Genomic DNA, 27,133 nt, shown 5'->3' on the forward strand with positions numbered 1-27,133 from the left:
ATGGGTTTATGACATGGATATTATGGGTAAGTTATAGGATAAATCTCTTTAGTACATCACTACATGACTTAAGAAAAAATAAATGCTGAGGTACCTTAGATGACATGTAAATAGATTTCAATGTATGATAATACATCTATCTCTTCAGTACATGACTTAGGAAAAAAATATGCTGATATACTTTATATGACATGTAAACAGATTTCAATGAATAGATTTTAATATATATTGAATACATCTCTTCAGTACATCACTGAATGATTCGGGGGAAAAAACACATGCTGAGGTACCTTTATCGATGACATGTAAATAGATTTCAATATATGATGACTCGACTGAAAGAGTTATGATGAGAGCAATATTCAATGCTATTTAATGCACAAGTTCAGTATATTCTTTCGTAAAACAGCAAATACGCTTGAGCTCTCTGCACTGTGGACTCATTCACCTCTCTGACATTGGAATCACTGATGTGATACCACTTCCCCGGAGGCACTATGCTTTCGAGAAAATCGTCCGAGACATCATCGTCGGGCACGTTTGCATCGTTAAGGACTTGTTCCGTGTAGTGGTGGATGTAGTCCATCGGTCTCGGCAGCTGAGTGTTCAGGAAGTCGGTCACGGTGCTCAGCGAAGGCCGGATCTTAACGTACGCCGTGTAGTGTCCGCCTGACAGACGTCCACTGTGCTCTACCACACCATACAATGAATACGTCACCTTTTTCTGACCGGGTCTTACTCCCTGATGAAAGAAACGGAAACAAAAATATTTTAGAAATAGAAGGAAAAGAAAGAAAGAAGTGTTTTATTTAACGACGCACTCAACACATTTTATTTACGGTTATATGGCGTCAGACATATGGTTAAGGATCACACAGATTTTTTTAGAGGAAACCCGCTGTCGCCACATAGGCTACTCTTTTTATGACAGGCAGCAAGGCATCTTTTATTTGCGCTTCCTACAGGCAGGATAGCACAAACCATGGCCTTTGTTGAACCAGTTATGGATCACTGGTCGGTGCAAGTGGTTTACACCTACCCACTGAGCCTTGCGGAGCACTCACTCAGGGTTTGGAGTCGATATCTGGATTAAAAATCCCATGCCTCGACTGGGATCCGAACCCAGTACCTACCAGCCTGTAGACCGATGGCCTGCCACGACGCCACCGAGGCCGAGAAATAGAAGGAAGGAAATGTTTTATTGAACAACGCACTCAATATATTTTATTTTATGGTTTTATGGTGTCAGACATATGGTTAAGGACCACACAAATATTGAGAGAAGAAACCCGCTGTAGCCACTTCATGGGATACTCTTTCTGATTAGCAGCAAGGGATCTATGATACGCACCATCCCACAGACAGGATAGTACATACCACGGCCTTTGTTACACCAGTTGTGGAGCACTGGCTGGAACGAGAAACAGCCTAATGGGCCCACAGACGTTTTAGAAATAGAACATATGTTTTGTTCAATGATACCACTAGAGCAGATTGATTTATAAATCATCGGCTATTGGATGTCAAACATTTGGTAATTTCAACATATAGTCTTAGAGGAAACCGGCTACATTTTTCCATTAGCAATAAGGCATCTTTTATACGCACCATCCAGCAGACAGTATATTACAACCATGGCCTTTGATATACTAGTTGTGGTGCACTGGCTGGAACGAGAAATAGCCCAATGGGCCCACCGATGGGGATCGATCCTAGATTGACCACACATCAAGCAAGCACTTTACCACTGGGCTATGTCCTCAACACCCATTTTAGAAATAACCAGAAATAAAGTTAAAACACTTATCAACTTGTATGGTTGTAAATGGAAAGGAACATTTGTTTCGTGATATATCAGCATGGAGTTTGAGAAATTAAACCATTAAATTGTTCATGAATTACATAGAATTCTATTAAACTAAGTTGCCAATAGAATACCATTTACCTTACGACATGTCTTAAAACATATCTAAAAGCGAGTTGAATATTTTTTTAAACATGTTCTAAGATAAATGGTATCTAATGGACACAAATGTAGTATTCTATTTCTTTCATGTCCTCAAAAACCAAGTTTGAAATAAATTTAAACAACTTTTTCAACTAAAACATATTTACAGCCATTGTGCTAGCAGTAACTTATACATCACAGAGAAGTCAGTTTTAGGATATCGTATACATCACAGAGCAGTCAGTTTCAGGTTAATGTAATTACAGAGCAGTCAGTTTCAGGATAATGTAATTACAGAGCAGTCAGTTTTAGGATAACATATACATCACAGAGCAGTCAGTTTCAGGATAACGTATACATCACAGTAAAGTTAAAAAAGTAAAGTTTGTTTTATTTAACGACGCCGCTAGAGCACATTGATTTTTGTATCTTATCATCGGCTATTGGACGTCAAACATATGGTCATTCTGACACTGTTTTTTAGAGGAAACCCGCTGTCGCCACATAGGCTACTCTTTTATGACAGGCAGCAAGGGATCTTTTATTTGCGCTTCCCACAGGCAGGATAGCACAAACCATGGCCTTTGTTGAACCAGTTATGGATCACTGGTCGGTGCAAGTGGTTTACACCTACCCATTGAGCCTTGCGGAGCACTCATTCAGGGTCCGAACCCAGCACCTACCAGCCTGTAGACCGATGGCCTAACCACTACGCCACCGAGGCCAGTTATTATACATCACAGAGCAGTCAGTTTTAGGATAACATATACATCACAAAGCAGTCAGTTTCAGGATAACATATACATCACATAGCAGTCAGTTTCAGGATAACGTATACATCACAGAGCAGTCAGTTTCAGGATAACATATACATCACAGAGCATTCAGTTTCAGGATAACATATACATAAAAAAACAGCCAGTTTCAGGATAACGTATACATCACAGAGCAGTCAATTTCAGGATAATGTATACATCACAGAGCAGTCAATTTCAGGATAACGTATACATCACAGAGCAGTCAGTTTCAGGATAACGTATACATCATAGAGCAGTCATTTTCAGGATAATGTATACATCACATAGCAGTCAGTTTCGATCCTGCATTCTTTCATTTGCTGTAGTGACTAGGTCATCACCTAGGAGTAACCAGTTGTATGTCTTGTAAAGGACTGACACTTGTATGTATGCTATTGGTGTGTGTTATCATAAATAATATATGGTGTTCTCACCAACAGTTGTATAAGAAATATAGATCATATCTAGGTCTCAAACCGATTAATATGCATTTCAGTGGTAAAATAGTTCTAGTATTTTTTAGGAGGAAACATTTTCGAATTCTGCTGTTGTTATTTTACGATTCACATCTTTTATTATTATTAAAAACATCTAAATTTGTCAGCGACAAATATTGTTATTGACTATTTTGATGGAACCAAAATCTAACACCTTACAAGTGCACCTAAATTCAAACAAGTTGTACGTATGAGTAGACAACTTGAAAATATCAATTACTGAATGCAGCATTATGGCTGATACATCAAGACTGTACTCTATCTCAGAGCTGCATTTTGCTTCCCAAATGAAGAAAATGTTCACAGCTATCAGCTGTCACAAACCTGACATAATGAGCTGCAGTAAGGGCCGAGATCAAGAAGAAATGGGAAGTCGACATGACGATTAACCTTCCTCGAGTTGTATCCAACCTACAACAAAGCGTAATTAAAACATTATTCTAAAGTGTATTCATTCAGTTGAGACTAGTTTTTCTGCTGACAATGTCAATATTTTGTTGCTGAAACATTTAGAATTTTTTTTTTTTTACAGACTGTTTTTAAACATCACAACTTTAATTTTAAGACAAAAAAAGTTTTGAAAAGGCAACAAAAGGTAAAATGTTGTACAAATCTGCACATTGAATGTTTCAGCTGCCAACTTTGTTAACATAGAGATAATAATAATTAAAATGTAAGATTATTATGAATTACAACTAATATGCATAACATTTACTATTTCTGATACAATACTAAATTCAAAACTAAAATATCTAATTTTGTTAATATAATATGTCAGCATTATTAATCAAAATATTTCACATTCTACATTCCATCAATAATATGCATAATATTTATCGTTTCCAACACATTATTCAATTCACAACTAAAATATTTTAATATGACAATCTCAATATCATACATGACAGAATAGGTAACTTGAAGGAAGGAAGGAAATGTTTTATTTAATGACGCACTCAACATATTTTATTTACAGTTATATGGCATCAGACTTACGGTTAAGGACCACACAGATATTGAGAGAGGAAACTTGAAGTCGCCACTTCATGGGCTACTCTTTTCGATTAGCAGCAAGGGATCTTTTACATGCACCATCCCACAGACAGGATAACATATATCACGGCCTTTGATATACCAGTCATGGTGCATTGGCTGGAGCAAGAAATAGCCCAATGGGCCCACCAATGGAGATCGATCTCAGACCGACCACACATCAAGCGAATGCTTTACCAGTGGGCTACATCCCGCCCCAGATAACTCAATGGAGTCTACAACAACTGACTAAATATACAGTAATAAATGGGTAAAAATAAAAGTCACCTGTTCGAATCTCTTCAAATGAAGAGTTAGCACTGCAGGTGGTAAAAACACTAGAAACTGTTTGCTTGCATTGGAGTACACCATTTCGGTCTTCTTATCTAAAAGGAAAACATCTGTGTGTTAATAACAAGTAAGTAAATAATATCATAAACATGGTATCATTGTAAAAAGATAAATATCAGGATCATGCACTAACAAAATGGAGAATCGGTTTATAAAGTAGTATGTTTTAACATAAGTTAGTGCTTCAATAAGTTAGTGCTTCATTGTGATTTTATACTGAATCATAACCAAGTATTATATACATGCCTCAAAATAATCTTGAACATTCTATAACTATACAACAGTAAAAAAAAAAAAAGTTTGTTTTGTTTAATGACACCACTAGAGCACATTGATTTATTAATCATCGGCTATTGGATGTCAGACATTTGGTATTTCTGACATATAGTCTAGAGAGGAAACCCGCTACATTTTTGCATTAGTAGTAATAAAATTATAAATACAACTTGAATTGGACCGGCCTCGGTGGCGTCGTGGTTAAGCCATCGGTTCACAGGCTAGTAGGTACTGGGTTCGGATCCCAGTCGAGGCATGGGATTTTTAATCCAGATACCGACTCCAAACCCTGAGTGAGTGCTCCGCAAGGCTCAATGGGTAGGTGTAAACCACTTGCACCGACCAGTTCAACAAAGGCCATGGTTTGTGCTATTCTGCCTGTGGGAAGCGCAAATAAAAGATCCCTTGCTGCCTGTCGTAAAAGAGTAGCCATGTGGCGACAGTGGGTTTCCTCTAAAAAAAAAAAGGTGTCAGAATGACCATATGTTTGACGTCCAATAGCCGATGATAAGATAAAAAAATCAATGTGCTCTAGTGGCGTCGTTAAATAAAACAAATAAACTTTTTTACAACTTGAATTGCTAGGATTATTAAAGAAAAAGTGAGTGCTTAATATTAAGTCCATGCAAGTAGCCTATCTAACCCAGACCTTCCCCCCCCCCCCCCCCTCAAAACTTGGCATTTGTCTAAAAAATATTGCTACTTTTCAAGTACGCTTTAAGAATATACCAAACATTTCAGTCCACCACACAATATAAAGGTAATCCTGCTTTATCCTCAGATATGGTTACCTAGGTAATGCTACATGATACCCATGTAATGCTGCATGATACCCAAGTAATGCTACATGATACCCATGTAATGCTGCATGATACCCAAGTAATGCTACATGATACTCATGTAATGCTGCATGATACCCAAGTAATGCTGCATGATACCCATGTAATGCTATATGATACCCATGTAATGCTGCATGATACCCAGGTAATGCTGCATGATACCCATGTAATGCTGCATGATACCCAAGTAATGCTGCATGATACCCAGGTAATGCTGCATGATACCCATGTAATGCTGCATGATACCTATGTAATGCTATATGATACCCATGTAATGCTGCATGATACCCAGGTAATGCTACACGATACCCAGGTAATGCTGCATGATACTTAGGTAACGCTGCATGATACCAAAGTAATCCTGCATGATACCCAAATAATCCTGCATGATAGCCAAGTAATCCTGTACGACACTCGGATAATCCTGAATGATACCAAGTGAACCATGTACGATACTCAGGGAAACCTGCAGCTTGATACACAGGTAATTCTGTATGACACCCAGGTAATTCTGTATAATACTCGGGTAATTCTGTACGACACCCAGGTAATTCTGTATGACAACCAGGTAATTCTGTATGTATGACACCCAGGTAATTCTGTACGACACCCAGGTAATTCTGTACGACACCCAGGTAATTCTGTATGTATGACACCCAGGTAATTCTGTATGTATGACACCCATGTAATTCTGTATGTATGACACCCAGGTAATTCTGTATGACACCCGGGTAATTGAGTATGACTCTCAAGTAATCCTGCATAATACCAAAGTAATTCTGTATGACACTCAGATAATCCTGAATGATACCAAGGTAATCATGTATGATATTCAGAGAAACCTGCAGCATGATACTCTGAAATTTTTGTACAATACTAAAGTAATCCTGCTGGATTCAAATAATCGTGAAATACTCGAGGAAAATATAAGATACTTGGGTATTCCTGCTTACCTTTATTAGCAGAGTGTTTGTTTTTCTGCAGCCTGGTACACGTTTTGCATCCAAACTTGTTGGAGCCGGTCAACAGCTCAGGCGCGGTGAACTGGTGCAGACACGACATGATGGAACACTCCTTGGAGGAGGGGTGGTAGCGGGGACACAGGGTGCTCAGCGACTTGTACTGCCCCTGCTGCTTCAGCTCCCTCCTCGATTTCTGCTGCTTGCTCGGCTGTCTGCCCGATGACATGTTGCACCCTGGGGCTTCAGCCTGTGAGACCAGACCGTCTATCACGTGATCATTGTCCGACTTAACAGAGTGCTTCATATCACAGCAGTTGTCGTTCCGCGCAATCTCGGAGGAGTTCACACAACGCAGATTAGAAGACTCGCTGCCCACATCCACCGATGCTGCACTACTGTTCAATTGCTGCCTCTTGAGTGAAGCGTCGACACCAGGATCTGTAGCATCGTGTAGCCGACACGAATTCTGGTGTTCACTGTTCATCAACTTTACACACTGTTCTGTCGACAGGTTGGTCATTTCTATGATATCACAATCAGCAGAATTCACACAACCATTTTCCTTTGGTTTAGAGTCTTCGCCTATTCTATCACTCTCAGTAAGTTTTAGCTCTCTGGTAGCTAAAGTCAAATCGTCTACACAGCCGTTCGTGTCTACGTATGATTCAGCATGGGCTTCAATACCTGGTTCATTACTTACTCTCTCTTGCTGCTGGTTTAAGCTGTCTCTGTTCACTGTATGGAATGTTTCAATTGAGGAATTACACACTTGTTCTGAACTTTCCGATGGCGTAATGGTCGTAGATGTCTCAATACTATTTAACAATGGGGTATTTTTACCATTTTCAGCAAAGGCGACATCACTGTCGGTAACTCCTTGCTGCAATCGAGAAGTGTCGCTCTCCAAATTGTCTTCAACATCAGCATCTAAAAAAATATTTTTATCCTCAAATTATTTGTTAAGTGGGGCATTGATGAAGATTTTATTTGCTAAATTTAAGTAATACAAATAAAACAGAAATATTAACAGCATTGTGTGTGTGTGCGTGTGCATGTGTGAGAGTGCATTTATTCATTAATTTGAATGAGAAGTAGGTATAATTGATCCAGCAAAGTATTATCCATCAACCTCTGCCTTTATTCATATGTAATCTTGAATGCAGGTATATGGAAATCAAGGAATTGTTGATCATCAGTGACTAGCATAAAACATTCCTGTCTTTTGCTTTCACGAAGTACAAAATATTATTCTATTAATATATAACTAATTTATTTCAATATCTCCAAATAACAATGTGAAATCCAAATGATCTAAATTAAAAATTGTTTTGTTTAATGATACCACACCGATTAATTAATCATCGCCTATTGGATTTCAAACATTTGGTAATTCTGACACGCAGTCTTCAGAAAAAACATGACATGTTTGTATTAGCAGTAAAGGATCTTTTATAATATATACACTTTTCCATAAACAGGACACCACAAACCATGGCCTTTAAAATACCAGCTGTAGGGCACTTAGAGGCACTGATTTTCCGCGATCGCGGAATCGCGGAAATACCTATCTGAAATGGAATTCCTGATTTTTTTCCAAAACATTATTTAACTTTAAATAGCACATTTGATTAATTAAAATTTATTTTTCGAACTAGAAACTATGAACACCGACAGCTGCCTGTGCTACGCTACGACACTAGTACCTTTGTATGTTATGCCAAATGTTTAATGTAGAGTATCTAGACGTTTTACCAGTCATGTTTTCTTCGCTTATTCCCGGCAATTTAACTGGGAAAAACCGAACATTGTGAGCTAAAATTGTCCGATATTTACTCAAGTGAAAGATATATTATGTTATGTTTGCTTATTAATTTTTAACATTTGCGGCATTGCCATATTTCCGATCTCACAAAGGAATGCAGTAATTGCATATTGTATGCCAGGTTTTGTTCAAAATATATTATATCAGGGAAGTGGTTTATAGTGTGATCGTTTGTAATTATTTTCTCGATCATATCATAAAGAAAACCCAAAATGTCCGAAGTCTGTGTCATGGCGTATTCGTGTTTAAATTTAAACCAAAAATAAATACAAACTACTGACATGTTTTGCCTCATTGCATATTTATTTATTTTATACCAGCAATTAATTGCGGTGTGTGTGTATGTGTGTGTGTGAAACAAAAACAGAATTTGTTTAATACCGAAACAGAAAACCCCCGGAATTTGTAACATTATAAAACGGAAAAGAGAAAAATCTGAAACGGAAAATCAGTGCCTCTAGGCACTGGTTAAAACGATCTAAGTTGTAAGTTATGTTTTTAAAAATAAACTTTGAGGTGCACTCAACTTTTGACAGAGAAGTGAACACCACAAGTCCTGTGATTGGTGATAAATGTTGAGTGTGTTGGTTGTAAAAAATAATAGTTTCATCTGGGTAAAAAAAATATGCAATTTTATTTCATCTAGTACATGTACCACTGTGTCAAGTAGCCTTGTGCTTAAAACAATTATGGGGTACCTGTAAAAAAAAATACTAGAATTTTGTGCCAAACTAGGGTAGTCATAGACACTATCCGTTATGTCAGAAATGTGCAGCTTGGTGTTAGTATTTATATCCATGGCGCTTATGTCGATTGATACACTGCAGGTAGAAGTTTTAGCCACACATGTTTCTATTGTCATCTATGGGATTTGATTTGGTAGTATACACCCTATAATATATATTTTAAACCAGATACCTGATGGGTCTTCATTGTCAGTGTACTGTTGATCTTCATTTTCTTTATCTTTTGCATCTTTCTTCTGGGAAGAAATTCCGTCTCCATCTATTTCGTTTGACAACTTGGCAAGTGACTTAGCAGACTTCTGGTATGACACTGAACATTTCCGCTGCAAAACAATGTCCAATAACTGTGTAACAGTCTGTTATTTACTTATGTGTTATAAATGTGTGATTAAAAAAAAAATCTGGCATATTATTGTAAAGTATTTGGGCCCATTTTATTCAATGGTAAAACACAAACCCCTGAAAGTTTATTATGGTTCACTGGTAACACTGGAAATAAAATAACTACAGTACTATTTATGGATTACACTGAAGAATTAAATTTGATCGTAGTCATTCGAAGGAATTAATCAAACAATATAAATAACTTTTAACTGTTATAAAAGAAAATTACCTAAATTTATTAGACAAAAGCTGTAACTATTATCCCAGGCTCGGATCCTGGATTTTGTAAGGGGGGGGGGGGGGGGGGGTCACAAAATTCTGAAACGGGTAAATTGAGTTTGTTTGAGGGGTTCGGGGGCATCTTCCTTGGAAAATGTTTAAATAAAGATGCTAAGAGATGCATTTTCAAGTAAATTTTGTGTATATTGTGGATTATGATTTTTTTTTTTTTAAAGTCATTAAAAAAGAGCACTTTAAATGAGAATTGGGGTGTGAGTCACAGTACCTCTGGATCTGCCAACGTATCCAAAGAAACTAATCATGATAGATAAACACTGATGAGGGTTTATTAAAACATACTTTTGACTTGCGAGCTAACTTCTTGTTTTTCTTTTCCGCATACTTGCTGGGTTTATCTGGCCTGGCGGCGAAACCATCAACCCCTTTCAGGACATGCTCCTCCGTATCCGCAGATTCTTTCCTCTTACCACCCAGCACTTTGTTTGGTCTCTCCGGCTAAACACAAAAAAACAGCAATGAGATGATCTGTTTACAAGACAAAAAATATACTCAGGAATCAGATGAATTGTTCACAAGACAAAGAAGATAATAGGTGATCTGTCACAAACAAATTCATAAAGAAATGATAATAAATTTTAATGGATTTTATTTGGTAATATAAGACTTATTTTACTTTTGATATTCTTATTTGTCTGCCTGTTTGTCTCTAACATCTAATATTTTGCAGAAGTTTATAAACTGAATCTTTTAACTAACAATTTGAATGATGTTTTAAATCTAGTGAATTACTCATTTGTTTCCTCACCAAAGCCTTGTAAATGTATTATTAGTATATGTGTTGTGCTGGTAAGATCACCTGAACATACAGATACACAAAACAATTACCTTCTCTTCTGTGACTGGCAAAGAAAGATCTAGGAATGGCTCAAATATCTGTGATATCTGTGGGAGAAAAAAAACAAAAAACATGAGCATAAATTGAATGTTAAAGTACTCTAATAACTACACTAGAATGAAGAGGAAGAAAAAAAAAAAAACATGATAAAATGCTTGGAAAGGAAAGGAAAGGAAAATAATGTTCAGCTCATTTTCAACTGCGCCTATTTCAGGGTCTAACATGACTAATTTAACAATGGGTTGAGAGAGAGAGAGAGAGAGAGAGAGAGAGAGAGAGAGAGAGAGAGAGAGAGAGAGAGAGAGAGAGAGAGAGAGAGAGAGAGAGAGAGAGAGAGAGAGAGAGAGAGAGACATACAGAGATATCATTAAGTTTTTTTATTCAACAGGTTCTCAGTTTATAATGAATGTTACTGACCTGTTTGCATTCTTCACACATGATTGTGCTAATTAACTGTCCTCCAAACAGACTGTCAAGAAATGTGTGTCGTGCCTGACGGCCATAATCTACAATAATAATAATATGTATTATCAGTTTCATTTTTCATCCAACACAGCAGAGAATAAAACAAACTGTTCAGCCACACAAAGACCACAACAAACCACCAATCCACAAAATAAATAATCCCAAACAAGTTATCTGTAGTTATCAAGAACTCTGAGGAAAAGTTAAAGTTTGTTTTGTTTAATGACACCACTAAAGCAAATGATTGATTTATAATTGGCTATTGGATGTCACAAATTTGAAAATTTTACTCTACATTTCCCCATTAGAAAGAAAAAAAGAAATGTTTTACTTAATGACACACTCAACACATTTTATTTACGGTTACATGGCATCAGACATATGGTTAAGGACCACACAGATTTTGAGAGGAAACCTGCTGTCGCCACTACATGGGCTACTCTTTCCGATTAGCAGCAAGGGATCTTTTATTTGCGCTTCCCACAGGCAAGATAGCACAAACCATGGCCTTTGTTGAACCAGTTATGGATCACTGGTCGGTGCAAGTGGTTTACACCTACCTATTGAGCCTTGAAGAGTTGGTATCTGGATTAAAAATCCCATGGCTCGACTGGGATCCGAACCCAGTACCTGCCAGCCTGTAGACCGATGGCCTAACCACGACGCCACCGAGGCCGGTTCCTCCATTAGTAGTAACAAAGGATCTTTTATATGCACCATCCCACAGACAGGATAACACCAGGGAACATTTTGTTTTAAAAATTTTGATTAGTGACAGTCGCGAATCAATTTTAAAATTGATTAGCAATCACTTATTTTGATTAGCGATTTCTGTAACATTAGTATGGTTTTTTAAAACAACCTTGCTCGAACTACGTTTGCTGCGTGACGTCAAAATTATTGGGAATAGACGGTTGAGTAAGGGGTCATTTCAAAACTATATGCGCTATACGATGTGCTAACTAATTTCACCTTGTTTTAAAAATTATTCTTGTCAAAGATTCACGTAATTATTTTTTAAAAATGACACGATTTTTTGTTTGCAAATTGTTGAAAAATATTTACTTCAAAGGCATTCGCCACAGGAATAGCACTGGTTATCGCATTACCTATCGTTTGGCCTATGTCGTGGAAGCGCGAAGTGTTTTTTCTATCAGTCAAATTCAATAATGTAAAACTTTTTTTTACAGAGTATTTATTTATTTTTTGTTAAGATTATTCACTTTGAAAAATTTAATTTGTAAGAAAGATAGGTATAATTTTAATAAACTATTCTAGTAGACATCGTAATTACACTTCACGAATCCAATCTTTAGATGCCCCCCTTCATAACCTAAGAGCTAAACGTCATAATGTTATGGTGTCTATCGGTGGGTGGATATCTGAACAGCCGTTTTACCACGTAAAAGCTGTGCTCCTAATCGGAGGGTTGCAAAAAAGAAAATATCTGATGAAACTTGGAAATCTACACCTAGATAAATAGTTCATTACAGTGATAGATTTAACATGTTATCAGTGGAATATTTAGGGGTTAAGGACGATCTTCAAACTTTAATACTGTCAAAAATATGCATCGCGACATTTAGCGATATGTTTTAATATTGTGTAGCGATAGCCGGAAACTGCATCGCGTTTCGCGACACGATACTGAACAAAATGTTCGCTGAACACATACATAATCTAATATGGCCAAACAAAATAATGATACTAAAATTAAACAATAATTGAATGTCGTAATTATTAATTGATCAAGTATAAGTTTTGGATGGAAAGAAAGAAAGAAATGTTTTATTTAACGACGCACTCAACACATTTTATTTACGGTTATATGGCGTCAGACATATGGTTAAGGACCACCCAGAGTTTTGAGAGGAAACCCGCTGTCGCCACTACATGGGTTACTCTTCCGATTAGCAGCAAGGGATCTTTTATTTGTGCTTCCCACAGGCAGGATAGCACAAACCATGGCCTTTGTTGAACCAGTTATGGATCACTGGTCGGTGCAAGTGGTTTACACCTACCCATTGAGCCTTGCGGAGCACTCACTCAGGGTTTGGAGTCGGTATCTGGATTAAAAATCCCATGCCTCGACTGGGATCCGAACCCAGTACCTACCAGCCTGTAGACCGATAGCCTGCCACGACGCCACCGAGGCCGGTAAGTTTTGGACGGAGAAACGAAAAGCTTTTTCCCAATAAAATCCAAGTAAAATGACACGAGTCATGGACTGCTTGAAAAAAAATAATGAAACGCTATACAATATATATATATATTATATTTTTTTAAAGTTACCTTTCACTTTTAATTTTATTTCTTCATCAAGCTTTTTGTGATTTGCAATTTCGGCAATCTTAAAATACTTCAAAATTCCTGCCTGCCTCCTCTGAAATAAACAAGAAAAAGTTTTTATTTTAATTCCAAACATAAACTTGAAAAAAAACAAAAAATTCAATTGTCAGAAAACTAGTTCGACATTTAATAAATATTATCTTATTTCCTATTTGGACAAAGAAGATAAAAACATGCTGAACAAGAATTCCTAACTACGTAACTGAAATATCATGAAATTAATCTGAACCCTAATAAAGACAAATATAGCATACAGACACACCAGTATAGGAATGTATGCAGGGGTGGGCTGGACTGTGGTGAGCATAGTTTATGAAGAGGAGATCGAATTTGCTTTAACGGGGTAGGAGGGGTTTGACCCCAACAAACTTCCTCACTCATTGTACACACACCTGATACAAAGTGCTAAAGAATAGGCTTTAAAGATTAAGCTTATCAAACTAATGACAGCTTTGAAAAGCTGACGAAAGAGATGAACATTTCATAAATCCAACTTAAAGGAAAAGAAAAGAATAATTAATGACTCCTCAGCACATTTTAAACTTTTGATACTTGTCTAGCAGATGTTTATGTCGACATTTAGTCAACATAGAGAGAAGACAGAAAACCCATTGCCATCACAGGCTATTCGACCCAAAAAGTAGCAAAGGATTTTTTACATATGAATCTAATCTACTACGGACTACTGCAGGCTATTCGACCCAAAACATAGCAAGGGATCTTTTATATGTAAATCTAATTGACTGCTGACTACTACAGGCTATTTCTACCAAAAGGCAGCAAGGGATATTTTACATGTGAATCTAATTGATCAACCTTTATTTCCTCCATCCGAATGGCATCGAGCAGATAGCGCAAAAGTTCATGGCTGTCTTGCTGCTGATAACCTTTGAACCGCGGAGCTCTAAGTGAAAAGGAAGAAATTAGAGAAGAAAAAACAAATCATAAATATTATTATAACAGACAAGAAGTTTAAAAAACATACTAAAAAAATTCTCTTTTTTTTTTTTAAAGTATGGCAACCATTGATTTTATCATCTGTTACAAATATATCTCTTTTTACAAGTACCTTTTCATTTAATATATACGGTCGACAAGACAGGTAGGGTGTGTAATGCTAATGGGGGCAGTAAATTATCTACTATTATATAGTAGTCATGTTATTTTCATGAGAACCAATTACTTTTAATGTGAAAATCAAGTTATTTCCAAATAGAATATTGACGCTGACCGTATCACAAGTATTTCATTTTTGAAATACATCAGTGGCTTTATTTACAAAGGTCTCCTAGGCTCTGCTAGATAACAAAGCATCCTCTTTGCAAGTCTTTTTACATTGCATTGCGATATCGCAAAGTTATGAGAGTTTAGTGAATTAGGCCCCAGATGTTCTACAAATTCTTACTAAGTAACTTACTTCTTGCAGACCTGTCCAAAAAGACTACTAGGGTTCACAGTGCTGCCTCTAGCGCTTGAATTTGTCATCTCTTGTAGAAACGACAACAACGTTTGCATTAATGGGCCATGTTCCTGAGGAACAATGTCAATTGAAGGCTTGAAAAAACGAAAATGAAAGAACCGTTATGTATGTATACATCAGTGTTCTCGCTGGGTGAAAACTAAAGCAGGGCGGCCGCATGGTACCACACCCTTCAAAAAACACCAAAAATAAAACCCAAACAACAACGAAAAGCAAACAAAAAAAGAAGAAAAAAGAGCGAGGTTGGGGGAGCTTGGTTACCATACTGTTGTGTGTTGGTAGACTTTGTGGAAAGACATACTCCTTATTTATATGAAATATAAGCAGACTCGTCTTTTAATTAAACCGTAGATGTTATCGGTCTGACATTCACAGGCAGTTCCAGTTTTGCTGAATCGATCAAAGTTTTAATATTATTATTTTAAGATTTCAAGATATACGAAACACAATAAATATTGATCCCCTAATGTTGGATACATTTTTTGTTATTTCTATCTTCATCGAATGAATCGATCGCTGTGGTAAAATATTATCGCCAGCTGATAAAAAGTAGTTTCGTTTTTGTCAAGGCAGTGAATATATTATTTGGCACCCAAGATAAATGATTTTAATAATAAACACTACCACTTCCGTTATTTGTATAAGCGGTGAAAAGTTTACAATATTTTATAAAGAACTGCTGAATAAACAGAATGACAGAAAATAAAAATCATCAGTTACAACCAATTATATCTGCAATTGAGGACAAAATATGAGACGATAGTTAGTGGAAACAAAAGACAGAATGACCGTTCTGTTTACGTGACAAATTTTCCGCCAAATAAGTGGGGGGGGGGGGTTTTCAATCGGAGATTGCCGAATCCGGCAAAAATAAAAATGTTTTCATTGCATAAATAAAATATAACTTTTATTGTGCGCATTAAACATACAAATGGATACAGGTATGCGGCAAAATTGAGGTTGTTAAATATACTGATAAATTACGTTACCGTAACTGTTGTAAATGTTTTGTCAATTGCTTTTTTGTATACAACGCGGCTTGTTTCGTTTTATGTCCAGTATGCAGACTGATCGTTGTTTTTTTACGTGGAAAAAAGTGTGCATTTGGAAATAGCAGAGATAGGTGCTGTAAAATATAGTAGGGTGCTGGAAAATAAAGAGGGGCGCAGAAAAATAAAGGAGGGCGGAGAACGTGAAAGGAGAGCGGCAAAATGCAGTAGCGGGGCGGGCCGCCCTGCTTAATGGAGCAGCAAGAACACTACATATACCGTCAAATTATCTCAATCTTGAGGGGAACAAGAAGCTTGAAATATTGGTAGTTCAAGATAAATATAGCTATTGGTGAAAAATTATGATGGGTTCCTTAGATTATAGAAATCGAGGTAATGATATTTTGACTACATAGTTTACATAACTGTTTTCATTCTATACAAGATGAAAAACTACACTGTCTCAAAAATAAATATTTAAGAATTATCTGGCTTATACAGACATAACATAATAAAATCTAATTACATTTATGTAAGTGAAAAGTGTTTTTGTTATCAGTAGTATAAATTCATTACATTATTTAGACATGATGGACGCATGTTCAGGACGACAAATTCCTAGCTAATGTTTTGTGTCAATATTAAACAAATGTGATAGGATTTGATATGAAGGAAACCAGTCAAACATTTTCCGGGTGCTTTCCCTCATAAACTCAAAACTGGTCAACTAATACATGGTGCATATAATGTTATGAACTAAACTGAATCACTCATTTAATGCAATTTCCATTTCCTTTCTTCAAAGGATCTGCAATCATTAACACAATGTAATAAAATTAACACAATGTAATAAAATTAAAAAATGTAATGCAATTTGTCAATCTCTCCTAGTGTTATTTTAAAAACTGAACCAAATTATTAACTATCAAGTAATTGTAATTTTCCATGACTTTCCATGATTCAACTCAAAATTCCTCAACTTTCAAAGCCCAGAAAATGAAATTAAATTTGCAAGTGCCACGACTTCCCAGGAATATATTCCATGACCCATATAAATACTGTAATAATTAAAACTACTGAGAATATGTTACCAAATATTTGTGAGCTTCTTCATCATTATCATCATCACTGGAGGTGCTGGAGTCTGAGTCTGGCGGCTGGGGGTGACCAGGCAGTGTTAGCATCATCCCCTTCTTACAGTGGTCGACAAGTAGAGACTCCAGGCTGTGAGTCTGAGACAGATTCTAACACAAAGGAAAGGAATGCTGGTTTAACAACACCTCAGCACCTTTAAACTATGGCTTTTTGATGGTTCTTTTTACACTTGGTTATGAGAGAGAGAGAGAGAGAGAGAGAGAGAGAGAGAGAGAGAGAGAGAGAGAGAGAGAGAGAGAGAGAGAGAGAGAGAGAGAGAGAGAGAGAGAGCCTGCTACAATCCTTATGAGGAAAAACAAACAGCAAAGTATCTTGTATATTGTAAATGCACTTCCTCTACAAGAGGACATATCCCATCAGTTGAGGAACACTGTTTGGGACCCAAAAAAATCTAGGAAGATCGATCTTGCAAACCACTTCATCTTGGGTGAGCACTCTGCCACTGAACTGCATCCCACCCCCAAGTTCTAAAACAAATGCTAAACTGATTTGCAATAAAATATTTTATTGAAATATTTTATTTTGCTTAACCTTACAGTATCAGCTACAAATATTGTTCATGGAATGTAAGTTTATTGCAAGGTTGAGGTAATACTCTAGGTTACTCAAATGTAATTCATGTAGGTAACCAGTTGGTTACCTACATAAAATATCAAATAGACTTCCAGTTATTTATATTTAATATTGTCTTGTTATAAATAGCAAGCCTTCAGTTACCTGCATCACAGCATTGAAGAAACAAGTATTTCCCAAGTTACTCAAACCCTGCAAAACCGAACAAAAAGAAAAACATCATAACATTATAAGACATATCAATACCAGCTGAAAGGACATGTTATGTACAAGCCAGGTCCAATTTGAAGCATGCTACCTTCCACATTTCATTAGACTAATGTCCCAAATTCTGAGATCTCCACTACTTACATGTTTTAAAACCCACATTTTTTTCAAACAAGAGAAATGAAATGTGGATTACCTTGGTCAAAATTATTTTAAAAACATAATAATGCTTGTAAAATCTTACACCCATGGAAATATTTAGCCTACATACAAAAACATTCTGAAAGTAAACATCATTAAATTCTCATCATAATATTGCTTGAAAATACCAAAAACGATCCCCCAAAAAAGTAATCCCATTATTACCTTGACTTTTTGGCAAGAGGTGGGGGTTCCTGTAGGTCGTGGGGTCAAAGGTCGTGCTTTATCCTTAACAACAGTTTGGGGTTCATTGGTTGTGGCTGATTCAACTCTTCTACTTCTACCTATGTATATAAAAAAACATTTATTCACATTAAACATAGTCAACAGATTTACAAATGTCAATAAAAACATAAGTTGCTGTTCTTACTTAAATTTCTTTCTAATCAAGCATTTAACACTGCATATTAATTCTGCAGAACTCATGCTATATGTCAAAAACCTATTTAATAAAATTCAGTGACGTTTGATTTGTTTAACGACACCACTAGAGCACACCGATTTATTAATCATCAGCTATTGGATGTCAAACATTCGGTAATTTTGACATATAAGTCTCGGATAGAAAACCTGCAACATTAGTAGCAAGGGATCTTTTATATGCACCATCCCACAGACAGGATAGCACATACTACAGACTTTGATATACCAGTCGTGGTGCACTGGCTGGAACGAGAAATAGCCCTATGGTCCCACCAATGGGGATTGATCCTTAACCGACCGATTTACCACTGGGCTACGTCCTGCCCTAAAATTCAATGAATAAATGAAATTGTCTTGAAAATTAGACACCCAAGTCTAAACACTATCATACAAACTCACACATTTTCTTTAAAATAGTAACACGGTCTTTCTAAAGATTTAGTTAACAGCAATTAGAATAAACTACCTGAGGGTGTAAGATCAATCTTTGGCAATCCAATATTCTTCCTTAAGACGTCAACACATTCTTGAATTCTTTTACTGGTTTCAATAGGAATGTCAGAATCACATTGGTAACACCTATAAAGATAATCTTGGATAATTATTTCTAATATATAACTGCAACAAGACAAGACAGCGTAAACTATTCAAAACCAAAAGTGTTTAATATGCTGACCTTGTTACAGGATTTAAATTGAAATGCTCAAAATGTGACAAAGTAACATTTAACAAATCTGTTTCATTATGTTTTGCCAAAAAGCCAATTAGAAAATTTTAAGAAAACTTGGACCATTTTCTCAAACTGTTTGGGTACAACTTATATACCCTACTATAACTTGTTATGGACTGCATGTGCACATGCACATAGATGATACAGAACTGATCGCAAGCACTTTATTTCCTGAACATCATACTGATGTCACATACCAGCAGTCCAATAATGGGATTTAAATGTGTTAAACGTGTACTGTATGTTATATACCCAGCACAGTACTTCGAGTTTGTATGTAATGGCTGAAATGATATTTTTGTAATGCTATGTTTACCATTCATCTAAATTTATGCAGTATGTAACATCATCTCATGGAGAGACATTTATATAGGCCTGTTTGCCAATCCACTTCATTAATTTGAATAAATATTGTCTAATTCAATCTGTGTAACTGTTTTAGTACTAAATGACTGAGAGTTAAAACTGACCAGGCAGTCCACAGTGAGATGTTGAGTGCTATACAATGGAGTGTGGAGTGAGGCGTCTCATAGTGCTTCAGTGCATGCATCTCCTTCGAGTTTCTGTCACATCCCTGTAAACAGACAGAACATGATAATCAGGTAACACTAACAGGTAATCAAGCACTGAATTTGAGGATTTCTCTTTTTTTTAGGATTCTACCAGAATCATAAAATGGTATAACACAGATATTTTGGGATTCCACTCATAATTTTATGCTTCTAACACAGAATCCTGCTAAAACAGTTTAAAACATAATTATTAATTCTATAAGCTACTCGTCCCCGCTCTTAATAAAATCTTAAAAGTGAAATAGACACAATGAAAAAATATTATTAATTCACACAACAGATTTTAGAGGCTGTCGTAGTGGTAAGATATCATACAACCATTGTAAGCTATGACATCACCACAGCATACAACAATTTTACGATATCGTAGCGCTAAGATTTGAAAATATGAGTCCAGATTTCTAAAAACACAAATTTCCTTTTTATGTAATCCATTATGATCATGTAAATGATGTCTTAACTTTAATGTGTGAACAAACAAATGGGTTAAGCAGGGCTTCAAGAATGTTTATAAAATCCACTAGCCATGGGATCAGTGATTTTTTTTAATTTACTAGCCATGATTAAAAATTCACTAGCCCTACTTTACTTTATTTTACTAAATAATAGTAATAAACGGATATGTCACCTAAAGATGGAGCTAGAGCTTAAAAACACTAACACTGGGGAGTGGTTGCAGGATATTCATACTTATAAAATAGACGTAACTGCAACATTTGACAAAAAAAATTCACTAGCCGTAAGGCATGACAAAAGTAGTTATTTATTAGCCCAACATTGAATATCACTAGCATGGGAGTGGGGCTACCATAATGCAGAAGCCCTGGGTTAAGCAATTTGTGCAATTTTCAGTGGCCTGTACATACATACAGTTGCCTAAAAGAACATTAACTGCAATGTTGATACATATGCACAAATATAATTAAATGCAAAGACTATGCTTACAATGTAAACCAACTAAAATTACTGTTTCTACTTCTCACCTGATGGCCACATTGTAAGCACATCCACACAGTAACCTCAGACTCTTCAACATCAGCCGCTGTGGCTCCCTCTACCAGAGTCCCTTCTCGTGAAGACGGCTTCCCCGACACATCATTAGCACAGGACTGTAACAATAAAATAATACTGTGAATAAACAATGAATAAAACATGAATATTAGCCCAAAGAGTTCCATCACAAAAAAACCCAACTAAACATATTTAGACATGCCAAGCTGCCAACATTCAGATGGTGGGATGTAGCCCAGTGGTAAAGCACTCGCCTGATGTGTAGTCAATCTAGGATCGATCCCTGTTGGTGGGCCCATTGGGATATTTCTTGTTCAAGCCATTGCATCACAAATGGTGCATCAAAAGCCATGGTATGTGCTATCCTGTATGACGGGTTATGCAGATCCCTTGATGCTGGTGGAAAAATGTAGGTTTCCTTTCTAAGACTATATGTCAAAATTACCAACTGTTTAACATTCAACAGCAGATGATTAATAAATCAATGTGCTCCAGTGGTATTAAACAAAACAAACTAACTTTAAAATTCAAGGTTTTAAATGTGACTAGAATATAGTGAAACAAAAGTAATAAGTTGTTTTTAGCTAAAGTATTCAACTGGTAGGGTTTTCTTTTCTTTTTTCTTTTTTTAAACAGATTGGTTTAAAAAACAGTTACCTTTTTAATAAATATCATTATATGAAGTTGATATATTTTGGCATAGTGCCTACAATAAGATCCTTTATAATGCAATGCCTAAATTAACATAAGTATTCTAAAAATAAATCGTTTGTGTAGAATATGATATGAATCAATCATCCAAAATATTCACAAAATTAACACATACTGGATGTATATACTATACAGTCAAACCTGTCCTAGCGGCCACCTGTACTCAGCGGTCACCTGCCTTAAGCGGCCATTTTTTTCCCTCCCAAACATTTATAATGTAAATGCACCTGTAATAAGCAGTCGCCTGTTTAACGTGGCCAGCGGCCACCTAAATCAGATCCAAATTCACTAAAATACACTGGTGGCACCTAAGTCTGCGCACCTAAGCATTTGTGTTATATTTTAAAGTTAAAATATTTCTTTAAAAATATTTATTTCACTGCCACAGTACAATGGAACAATAAACGTGTTACAACTAAAGTTATTTTAATTTTAATGTTTTTTAAACTCAAGTAATGAGCGCATTTTTAGTGGGACCCCCCTGCATTTACTGGCCTGCATGACGGCACGTAAGTCTGCGCAGCAAACATCAAAACAACTACTTCTGTCGCTAATGTTTACATAAAACAGCAACAAACAATGGATCCGACTTTTTATAAGTTCTAAATAACAAATACTTCCTGTTATAGTCTGTTTCAGAAACATTTAGATTGTGCAAATGAGATAAATAAAAATGGTGTTCCAGTTTGGACAACACAAAATGACAATATTAAAAAAAGCCAATGTAAAAATATTTGATCATTATTCAACAAAAAAATTCTATTATTAACTGTGTAAATTAGCACAAATAGTGTTCGTTAGACATATAGGACAATCAGTGATAATTTTGAAACAGACTATAGCTAAAATAGGCCATGCTGTCAGTGCAATCTTCAGTCTGTGCAGCCATTTTGCATTGTGTCACTCGGAGGGAAATTCAAAGTATGCTTGGATGTTTACGTTAACAGATTAAATAAGACATTCATTTGATTTATGGATTCATAAATTACAATAAGGTATGTATTGAAGCTTCTATGTAAATTTATGTAAGTTGATATGCAAGGTTGAAGGTTGATCATTACAACGTTGACAGACACGTGTTGACAGGTGATAGAAAAACACGTTGATCGAGGCTGGCAACAGTATACTTTTAGTGCATTAATTCAGAGTTTTTTTCAATAAAAGTGTTATCGACCAGTTTTATACATATATTCATAATCAAGATGTGTTGTTTTAACAACAGTTTTGTGAATTAAATTAACGTTGTTTGTTTGTTTACAAACATACCCCGACACTGGTTTTGAGACGTAATGTAACGTCATTAACGTGCGCAGACTAAGGTGACATGAGTGTACCTGTATTAAGCGGCCACAGTAAAGTTTTACTATTATATAAAAGGGATATTTTAACAACAGCGATAAGGTGCAGCAAATAACTGATCTTCACACCTTCAGGAATACTAGTACCCATTCAGTCCCGACATCTCTACTGTGTATCAATTAAGAAAGTATGCCTCTGCAAAGCATCTAATTGCCTCTGGGCAGGCTACGCCTGACATTTGTAAATTCACTTACTATGACAATACACCGCATGGAGTAGGAATTAAATAATTAAATGGAAAAAGAAAACAAACTTGTTGAGAACGGTTAATTTAATATTCCATTTGCATTATTTGTGAAGGAGACGACATGTCAAATGTTGATTTATAGTCAACTGTGAAGCACACATCCATTGATTAGCAGTACAGACGATAAAGCAAGAAACAACAACAAACATTTTAAAGACTATATATGTGGCAACTTGTACTCAGCGGCAACCTGTCTTAAGCAGCCATTTGTATCTACTCCCTGTGTGACCACTTAAGACAGGTTTGACTGTATATGTAATCATTTGTGTAAAATTATATATGAATCAATCATCCACTAATATTCACAAAATTAATACATACTGGATGTATATATATGTAACTGTTTGTGTAGAATGATATGATATGAATCAATCATTCACAAAATTAATATATACTGGATGTATATGTATGTAATCGTTTGTGTAGAATATGGTATGATATGAATCAATCCACAAATATTCACAAAATTAATGTGCCACAGTTATATTATAACAGATCAAACATTAGAAACATAAAATTAAAATAAAGCACTAATTCTTTGTATGCAAAATAAATAATTACAACATACACTGCATTCACCAATACTGGTCTTGAGACAAGCTTTTTTGATCACAGATGGTACAACTGCCTTTGGAAGGTGTGTACACCCACTGGAGCCTGTAAAGATATGAAAAATGAATGAATGAATGAATGAATGGTTTGTCACCTCAGGTCCAAAACACAACATGACAGTTTAAATTATGTACACTGTGTATGTGTAAAAAAACCCACTGTGAGATGGCAATTTATGCCATTAAAGTTGTTAAGTTTGTTATAATGTTTATCAGGGTTCTCACGGACCCGGAGTCCCGGGTCCCTGACGCAGCGATCAAGGATGGGACACACCATATTGCATACACGTGCATCCCTGTGGACACAGTATATTTTTTCTTTTTTTTTTAACTTCAATACAATTTTTTTTTTTTTAACATCTAAATTTACTGTGAAGTAAATCGGCAACATTCATAAAAATTCTTGGAAATAATAAGTGAGAAACAATAATATGCATTCCTTATCAATGCACCCACTTCGTGGAAATGAACTCAACCATGTGACCCACATTTACAACATTAACCGGTACGACAAAACATGACTAATAAAAAGTAAAACTTGTTGTCGCTAGTAATCAAACATTTAATATAAAAAATGCAACATTTCTTAAACAGTATTTCATTTTATTTAATCGCATTTTCTAGCTTTACAAGCAGCTGGCAGTACACTACTGAATAGTAGACTGGCCACGTGGACATGCAAACAGTGCTTATTCACAACGTGAGGCAGACCAACTGAACAAAACTGGTTGAAAATGTTTGGTTCTAAAAAGCTTTCACAAATTATTTCGCCAAACCAAAAATTCTTTATATATAATATAAATACATATATATTTGAGTTCTTTTGTGTCATTATTAGTTGAATATATATGAGTTACCTGGTATTTGTTTTATATTTTATCATACATTTTAATAATAAAAACATGTTTTCATGTTCATGTACTTTTTATTACGACTTAAAACCATTTAAATGTCAATGTTTTTGTGTTGTCAGTTGTTATACAATTCACTTGATATTTTATTGGATATATCAATTCATCTTCAAATGTGGACTCTCCTACATTCCTAATGGACTCTCAAAATATAAGGTCATGAGTCCATGGCCCCTTCAATATTTTTGGATGAATGAGAACCCTGGTTTATGTACAATCATACCGAATGCCACATTCTCAAAATTTACTGTAGATTTAAATTTAAAAACATATTTATTATTATTATTATTTTACTGTAGATTGAAATTAAAAAACATATTTATTATTATTATTATTATTATTATGTTTGTGTGTTTTCATTAAAAAAATTAATAAAATCTTCAGTGGGTTAAATTTAGGCATTGATGTTTAAAATATTAAGTCTCATTTACTGACAGTATCAAATGGAACCACATTGGAAATTTTTGATAAAGTCAGTCAGTATGGTTGGACCCATTTGTCATCTTGATAAACTAATGTTGCGTTGATTTATTTTGTGGACTGCTAAAATAAATGACACTGTACATTTATGGTTCCAAATATATGCTAAATTGGCTCTGTCATTTAGCCAGCTGCTTCGACACATTGTACCATATACTGTGTAGGCATCATCATTGTACCTGTGGCTCCATCTTCACTGGTGTCTGAAGCATCCTTCCCCTTGCGCTGTTTCTTATGCTTCTTGTTCTTCCCCATCTTGTACGTCGGGGGTGTATCCACCTCAAGGACTCTCATCTAGTTGGTTGCTCATTTACCTGTCAAAAACAGCAAATGTTTTTCTTAAGTACAACTTAGTAATAGTATCATAATAAATCATGTATGTTTGTACGTGGAAATGAGAATTCATGGAAACAATACATCCACGCTTTTAAGTGCATTCTCCAATTAAATGCAACTGCAAAAATGACTACTATTTTAGTATTTTAATTAAGAATGTATCTTTTAAAACTTAAACATTGTTGTCTGATCATTATAGCATTTTGACAGGGGTCAAGGTTAGTAGACCAGTTTTTATTGTAATGTGGCGAAGCATTGTAACAAAGCTAATTTTGAATTTCAATGACATCACTTTACACCTCCTTACAATAACAATACACTGGATACAAGATGTTTCTGTTTTAAGAATGCTGGAAAAATTCAAATGCAAAACTGCTACTGAAATTATTTTTTTTAACATTACTAATGCACCTCTTATTTTTATGCTGGGGCATCATTAAGCATTCATTCAGACCTCGTTTGAGGAAAATCTTGTAATATACATATATTTTTTTTACTATTTTAGTATTTACGAAATATGGATTTCAAGTAAAATTATGGTGAGATTGTGTACGAAGCCAAAATAAGGATGCGAAAAGTGATTGTCCTCAACCGTAATACAGGGGTGCAGAAAGTGCTCGCCCGCTTGCCAAATGCGAGTAAAAATTCTGACGTACGAATTTAAAAATGCAACTACCAGTCCGGCAGGTGATCTATGGGTTTTTCTGACCAAATTTTATTTATTTATTTATTTTATTATTTTTGCATTGAATCTGTGACTCTGCCAGAATTCAAATAAATAGACTACTTTGGAGTTCCTAAATGTGCATGCGCGATATTCCGGAAACGGGTTATAGAGAGAACGGAACAGTGCCAAAACCGACCCAAGCGAAAACGGAACCAAATTGGACAAAATGGAACCTAGCATTGGCTCAGGAAAGTGTACCGCCTGTTCCCCCCATTAGTTATCGATTTAAAGAGGGATTTTTTGATGGGGTATATATAGAAAAGTGGGGCATGGGGCCCTAACCCTAACTCTATCCCTAACCCTAACCCTAACTCTATCCCTAACCCTAAACTATTATAAATGATGGGGGGAACGGGTGGAGCTCTTGCCTTGGCTCAAATGGCATTAATTTAATAATCAATGTATGAGTGTATGGCTTAAACGGAAGCTCAAAATTAAATGTATGGCTAACACTAGTATTAGTTGGAAACACATAAGTTTAATGTTAATAAGTGAACTCCTTTACAAAAGTATAAGCTGACTGGTGTAAGATGGCCAACTACACCAGGCCAACTACTAAGGCGAGATGAAGGGGCGAGTCAGTTATGTGGCAGATGTGCGTCCGTTTTAGCCCTACCACGCTTGTTAAATTATTCCTGTTAACATTTAATACACCACAAACCACACAGTCTAGAGGTAACCGCACGCGGAAGAGTAGCGAATTAACGCTATTGGGGTCTGTTTTATTGTCTAAAAACTTACTAATTAACAGTAGACTACTAGAAATATCGTTGAAAATGGCGTGTAGTTCTGTGAATTGCGTGATTT

The 27,133-nt window shown here is 35.8% G+C and overlaps 1 protein-coding gene across 1 annotated transcript; it reads right to left on the reverse strand.

Annotated features, from left to right (window-relative positions):
* Window positions 1–202: 202 nt before the first annotated feature.
* On the reverse strand, window positions 203–27,133 carry LOC121370329 (ubiquitin carboxyl-terminal hydrolase 16-like). Its single transcript, XM_041495478.1, has 20 exons — window positions 27,068–27,133; window positions 25,443–25,577; window positions 23,830–23,918; window positions 20,917–21,042; window positions 19,832–19,935; window positions 19,098–19,210; window positions 18,374–18,492; window positions 17,945–17,992; window positions 17,164–17,316; window positions 15,021–15,157; window positions 14,420–14,507; window positions 13,547–13,637; window positions 11,207–11,295; window positions 10,780–10,836; window positions 10,234–10,389; window positions 9,443–9,593; window positions 6,694–7,629; window positions 4,563–4,660; window positions 3,567–3,653; window positions 203–742 (listed from the first exon to the last, which is right to left on the reverse strand). Exons 2-20 carry the CDS (start codon window positions 25,555–25,557, stop codon window positions 386–388), a joined length of 3,114 nt encoding a protein of 1,037 aa, XP_041351412.1. The 5' UTR covers window positions 25,558–25,577; window positions 27,068–27,133; the 3' UTR covers window positions 203–385.

This window comes from Gigantopelta aegis, chromosome 4, assembly GCF_016097555.1.
Source record: "Gigantopelta aegis isolate Gae_Host chromosome 4, Gae_host_genome, whole genome shotgun sequence".
Lineage (NCBI taxonomy): Eukaryota > Metazoa > Mollusca > Gastropoda > Neomphalida > Peltospiridae > Gigantopelta > Gigantopelta aegis.

Bases quoted from the DNA above. Each gene is read 5' to 3' on its own strand.
- LOC121370329 (XM_041495478.1), bottom strand. From the start codon at position 25,557: ATGAGAGTCCTTGAGGTGGATACACCCCCGACGTACAAGATGGGGAAG. The intron at 19,211-19,831 runs GTCAGTTTTAAC...TTATCTTTATAG, and splicing joins ATCTCACTGTGGACTGCCTG to GTGTTACCAATGTGATTCTG. The intron at 15,158-17,163 runs GTAACATATTCT...CGTTTTTTCAAG, and splicing joins AAGAAGCTCACAAATATTTG to CCTTCAATTGACATTGTTCC.